General features: G+C 59.3%; 1 protein-coding gene across 1 annotated transcript in view; it reads right to left on the reverse strand.

Moving 5' to 3' along the window:
• The window catches only part of PRDM16 (PR domain containing 16), a 315,916-nt gene that overhangs the window by 27,060 nt on the left and 282,632 nt on the right, over positions 1–6,224 (reverse strand). Inside the window, exons 8-10 of the mRNA XM_010849972.1 lie at positions 4,296–4,443; positions 3,684–3,837; positions 15–69 (exon numbers count right to left, since the gene is read on the reverse strand). Coding sequence (XP_010848274.1) covers positions 15–69; positions 3,684–3,837; positions 4,296–4,443 — 357 coding nt within the window. The remainder of the gene's footprint in view (positions 1–14; positions 70–3,683; positions 3,838–4,295; positions 4,444–6,224) is intronic.

A 6,224-nucleotide genomic window follows, 5' to 3' on the forward strand; every position in this document is an offset into this window, starting at 1 on the left:
AGTCGGCGTGCATCCGCTTGTGCCGGCACAGGTTGGAGAACTGCGTATACGACTTGTGGCAGACCTCACCTGGGGGCAGCAGGGCAGAGACAGCGGTGTGAGGGGAGGCGACGGGGACCCGCACTGCCTGGGGCTGGGGCACCGGGGGTCTGGCTGAGTGCCTGGAGTGGCTTGCACCTGGATGTGTGCGCGTGTGTGTGAGTGCATGTGTGCACGTGTGTGTGCACACGTGCGTCACTGGGTATGACTACCTGCATGTGTGCTCAGGTGTATGCATGCATGTAGGTATGCCCACAGGTCTATGGGCACATGCGCTTGTGTACATAAGTGTGTCATGCATGAGTGTGTATGTTCACAAACATTCGTTGCACTATAACTGTGTCATCACATGTACTTGCACACACATGTGTACATATACATATCTATGCACATGCACCCTTCCCTGGGATTGGTCTCTAGTGACCAACATGGGTTGGCGACCATGTTCCTGTTCCTCCCCTGGGGTCCCTGGGTGGCCTGGGTAGGTCTCTACCCACTTCGGCCTTCACTGGAGAATGGGCCCTGCTGCTCTGTGTTCTCCTGACCCCATGAGTATGTCAGGTGGGACCAAGGTCTTCAAAGTTGCTCCCAGAGATGGGCAAAGACACGGCATACCATCTTGTGTGCAGCTGCACCTGCCCATCCAGACTCCCCACCGGGTCTCCCTACCATGCCAGCCACGCTGTTTCAGCAGAAGGGAGTAAAACAACACCCCTTGGGCTAGGCCGCCCACTTCCTAAGGTTTAAAATGCTCTCAGCTTCCCCCCTTGTTCTGCCTCCGGCCCTGTGAGCTGCTCCCAGGACAGGGAGGCCTCAGGAGCGACCAACCCCTTGGGGTTCTTAATCCCCAGGCCGGGGAGCAGAGCTCCTGGCTGTGACATCAGAGTCTGAGGGTGGCTAGAAGGTGGAGGTGGGAGGGGAGCCCCTGAGGGGGCTGGTTCCACATCTGAGAAAAGTGAGACCTCCCCAGACTGGGATGGAGAGGCCGCTCCAGCTCTGTGCGTAACAGGAGAGGGTGGCGGCCAGAGCCGAGCGGCAGGCCCCGCAGGCCCTGGCGACCCAGTCTCGCCATTTTCCCAATGGTGAGCTGAGTGTCGGACAACCGCCAGTTTTTCTTTCTCTTCTTGTTTTCCTAACCAGCAACAGAGCAACACACACACACACACACACACACACACACACTGTCTCTCTCTCTGCAGGACGATTTGCTTCCTAAATGCAGCCCCCGTGGAAACAATGATTTCAGCGTGTTTCTTGCTCTCCGCACACTCTCGCCGCCTGATGTCATGCAAATCTCGCTGGGAGCGCTGGCCCCGAGCTGATCGTGCTCTTTAATCACAATATCTATTTATATTAACGGCTCTGCCTTCCTGGCTGTCTGGCTTGGCGGGACGTTTTCAAGGCTGAGGGGGAAGAGCACTGCCTCGTTTAATCAAATCTGCCCTTTTTGGGAGGAGGCTGGTGCAGAAGGGCCGCTGCTCCTTGGGAAGGTCTATAAATACCCTCAGGCCGCCTGCCGACCCTCGGGGGAAGAGAGGCCACTCCCTGGCTCAGGGCTCCTGGCCAGACCAGTGACACCTTGCTATGTTCCCAGCCCTTGAAGAGGCTCAGTGACGCCCTCTGTCCCCCATAGTGGGGCTCCGTGGCACCTCATCAGTGGCTTCTGCCATCCTGAGCTTGGAAATGGCACCCTCCAGGGCAACTCCTGGTGTGTGTGGTGGGGGTGGCTCGGGGACCAGTGGCCATGCCTGGGCGAAGGGAGCCTGGGACCCTTGCTTCCCATCCACCCAGTCACATGAGAAAGGGATCCTGATGAAATGCTGGGGCTACAGAAAGGCCTCTGGGAGACTGACATCCCTGGAGAGGTGGGTCCCTGGTCTTATGATGGCTAACAGAGCTGGCGAAGGGAGCTGGCTTCCTGCAGGGGCTGGGAAAGGCCAAGCAGTCGACCACGAGCTGGACGCGGGACCAGCGCCTGGCGGAGTGTACCCATGCCCGCGGGATGCAGAGGGACCCTGGCCACTGCCTGCGCTGGTCAGCAGTTTCTTTTCCTGTAGAGTATGCATGTGGATTGTGTGTGTGTGCACACGCACACACACACACATACTCACTCTCAAGAAGTGCATTTTCCCTCACTAAGGGAGTGGGTGACCCAGGTGGGATGGGGGCTCAGTCACCTCTAGCAAGACAGCTGGAAGCCTAGACTCGGAGCAGTGGGCAGGAAGGGAGCACAGCCCCAGCTACTCAACAAAGGCCTGACCAGCCAGCGAGTACGGCCTCTTTGGGGGAGCAGTCCAGTCCTGTGAGACCCCCACATTGGTGAAACCACTGAGACCCAAGTCCTCAAGTTCCCCGAGTTAGCTCCTCCCACCCCAAACATTGATGTGCTGGGACCAGAGAGGTCCCAGGCCACCCAGCCTGGGGTCAGGCCCCTGGAGCTGCAGCGGGGCCTCGAAAGCCTTGTCACTTCACACTGCCAAGACTGTTTCCTTCTCTGTTACTTCCCTTCGGTTGGACACAGCGTGGTCCCTGCTCCATCAGGTTTTGTAAGGGTGCTGCAAACTCATGTGTGTGAAATGACAGCTCAGCACAACCTCGTGTGGACAATGACTCAGCACAGTCTTATGTGAATGACCCTTAGTGTGATGCTGATGTGAAGGATGAGTCGGGACAATCTCGTGCGAATGCTGACTCAGCAGAATACTGGTGTGACCCATGAGTCAGGACAACACTGGTGAGTTAAGCTGGCCGATAAGTCAGCTCTGTGTTGGTGTGAACAGTGACTCAGCACAATCTCAAGTGAGATGACTTGGTGCAATGCTAGACAGAAGAACCTTCAGTATCTCCTGAACTCTGAGAAGTAGGGTCATGCTCCTGCATTGGCCCACTAGATTCCCAGGACCTAACTCTGTGACCTCTGACTCCTCTCCTATTACTTCCCTCCCCAGAACTTGGGTTACCCATAGACCATCCCATCTCCCAGCATATGGGCCAGATGACACCTACTTGGGCACCTGGAGAGCCTCCTGACCCTGCAGCCCTCCTGCCACCCTGGTGATGGCTTAGCTTCCGTCTCCTCCACTGGCAGGTCAACGGCATGTGGACAGGGGTCCAGTTATTCATGCCTGGCCCCTGCCACCCAGGTTAGCACGGAGATACAGCCTGGGGTCCCCAAAGGCTGCAGGTGGGTGGGAAGCACTGATATTATCACACCTGCTGGAGCTCTGGGCAGCCCGTGTGTGTGGGGAAGGGGAGGTGGGGAGGGAAAAGGTAAGTTGCTGGCTTCTCTGCAGGACCACAGGGATCTTCACTACCCACTGCCCACCTCCAGCCACTGGATGAGTGAGCCACAGGGAGGACCCAAGGGGTGCAGGAGGGGAAAGTGAGGCCAGAGCAAGATGGATCCCAGAATGAGAGGGTGCGAGGGAGCAGGGTAATGATAAAGTGGCACCAGGAGGCAGCCCCCCCTGGGCAGAGGGATTGGCAGCTGCCACAAGTGTTTTCTGGACAGATGGGGTCCCATGAGCAGGGAAGAGCCTGAGGACTTCACCCCTTGGCTGACCCCCAAGCATTGCCCACCCTGGGCACGCGGGAGGGAGCTGGGCGGGGGCCAGGCGGGGGCCGGGCAGTGACCACTCACTCACATATAAAAGGTTTGACGGTGCTGTGGATGTGCTTGTGCTGCTTGAGGCCCGAGGAGGTGGCGAAGGTCTTCCCGCAGTCCGGGCAGGCGTGGGCCCGGGCGCCCACGTGCTGGGAGCGGATGTGCCGCTGTAGGTTGCTGGGGTCCGTGAACACCTGGGGACACAGATGCTGGTGCGTCACATTCTGTTGGTTGCTCCCTGTGGACCCCGGGTCAGGTCATGGGACGGGGGTCTCACTGGGCGCTCTGCCCACCGCCCTGAGCCTGGCCGGACAGGTCTCTGCTGGGGCAGTGACCCGCTGGATGGCCTTAGGTGGGCTGTCAGGCCTCCCTGGACTCTGGTTCTTCAATAATAATTCCCGACAGAACTGTGGCCCTGAGGGTGCTCCAGACAGGAGCTCAGAAGCTTTCTTAAGGTCCGGGTCTTTGACCCAGGAGTCTGTCCTGCCATGTAGGTGGGAACCCAAGAGGACCTGGGTCTGGCCCCTCTCTGCTTCCCCGCTGTGCAACCCTGCACACTTCCTGTCTTCCTCTCGAATGGCTCGGGGCCCATGGCTCCCACATGTGCTCTGCATCTTGGCATGGGCGGGGCCAGCAGGGCAAACCCGCTTACCTTCACGCAGTTTTCACATTCGAAGCGCTTGCCGCTGTCGTGGGACATCTGGTGGCGGATGAGGTTGGACTTCCAGTTGAAGGCCTTGGGACACTGGTCACACTTGTACTCTCGCTCCTCCGTGTGGACGACCATGTGCTGCTCCAAGCTGTACACGGGAGACCAGGATCACCAGGGGCCCGGAGGGTAGGGCCTCATCCCCGCCCCTCAGAGCCCCTGCCACCTCCTGCTCCGAGAGCAGAGAGAGGCCTGGCAGCCAGTCTGTCTGCCTCCTGCCTGGACAGGGCAACTGGGTGGACCAGCAGACACGGCCTTCCCACGTCAGATGGCGGGGGGAAGCCAGGGCATGGATGGAGTTCGGGCCCTCACCCAAGACCACCCCCAGGCATCCAGAGCCAGGCGGGGCCCCAGCTCACACTTCTGTATTTCAAGACAAACTTCCCCTTGATGCTAACCTTGGGCCTAACAAAAAATGGGTCTAGAAACTTCCAACATTGCCACGAGTCCCAGAGGAGCCCCGGAGTGGGGGTGCGGCCCAGGAAACCCAAGGTCACCCCTCTAAGTGCCCAGAGCATGCCCCCCGGCCAAGCCAGACTGAAAGGCTGCCCACCATGCATACACCACGGGGGTGGCGGGAGTGAGCAAGGGGTCTCCAAGTGAGGTGTGATGGGAAGGCAGGCACAGCTGCAGGGAGGGGTGAACTTGGATGAACAGGCTGCCTGGAGCCCCCCACCCCACCTCGGGGGATGCCCCACTTCTCCTCCTGTCCCAGGTATGACCGTTAATCTTCATGAGCAAAGCAGCAATACATCACGGCCCGTTAATTACGGGGCCCAGCCATCCATTTAGATCAGAAACGCCTGGTTCTCCAGCACCCGGCAGATTGTATCTTTTCCCCTGTTGTTAATTGTGATTTATGTGTTTATGTAAAGAAAACACGGGTCCTCTTGAGCAGCGCTTACCGCCAAGGGCCTCGGTCGGGATTTGCCCAAACTCTTATTTTCTCAGTCATCCGTTCTGGGTGGAGGGTTTCCCGTCCCCAGGGGGCTGTGAGGGGATTGGCATTCAATTCCCCTCCATCCTACAGCCAGTTAGTGACCTGATGGGGTTTCACTCTGACTTTGCAGGGGCTGTCCCGGAGGAAATCCTCAGAGGCGGAGGACGGGCACAGGTTGTGAAGGTCTTCACCGGTCCCTGGAGCCCGGGGACTTTAGGGCCTGGTTCTCCCCACTGGGGTCCCCAGCTCCCAGGTCCTGACTCCTGCCTTGCCTTGGGGCCTGGGAGGCTGCATCTAGCCATCGCATGGCTGGCTGGACATCTGTGCCCACATCCATGAAGTCTCCTGGGACAGGTGGGGGCTTCCATGGGACACAGAGGCTGGTACCTGGGGTGGGGGGTGAAGGGACCCCTGGGTGGCCACTTCCTGCCCACATCCACTGTCTGGGAAGGAGTCTGCATGTGTCCAGAGGGTCAGGCCACTCCAGAACCCCTTGGGCAGCGTCCCCCAGCCTGGCCCTGGACCTCATCTTGGAAATGGTGCTGGGGCTTGACCCTTGCATATCTGGGGGCCTGGCCTGCGTTCCTGACTTCCTTCAAGTCTGTCCCCACAGCTCAGCCCTGGTGACATGATGGGGGGTTGCAGCAGTGGCTCTAGTGGGTGCCTTGAGGATTCTCTGTGGGTGGGGAAGCTCTGACCAGGAGCCAGGCCCTTAGGGTCAGGGTGTGAGCTGTGACCTCCAACTGCCAGCTCGTGGGCCTGCATTGTCCCCAAGAGCAGATGATTGGGCCGGGTTCCTGCCCCAAAGGCATATCTCCATGCTCTATGGAGCCTTGGGTTTCTCAGCCTGGGCAGGCTGGAGGGCCCAAGGCTGACCTCTGCCCTTCTCAGGGCTCCCCCTGTGCTCCCAGGGCCAACTGACCCAGCTGTCC

This window comes from Bison bison, unplaced genomic scaffold (genome assembly GCF_000754665.1).
Source record: "Bison bison bison isolate TAMUID 2011002044 unplaced genomic scaffold, Bison_UMD1.0 scf7180017864289, whole genome shotgun sequence".
Taxonomy (NCBI): Eukaryota; Metazoa; Chordata; class Mammalia; order Artiodactyla; family Bovidae; genus Bison; species Bison bison.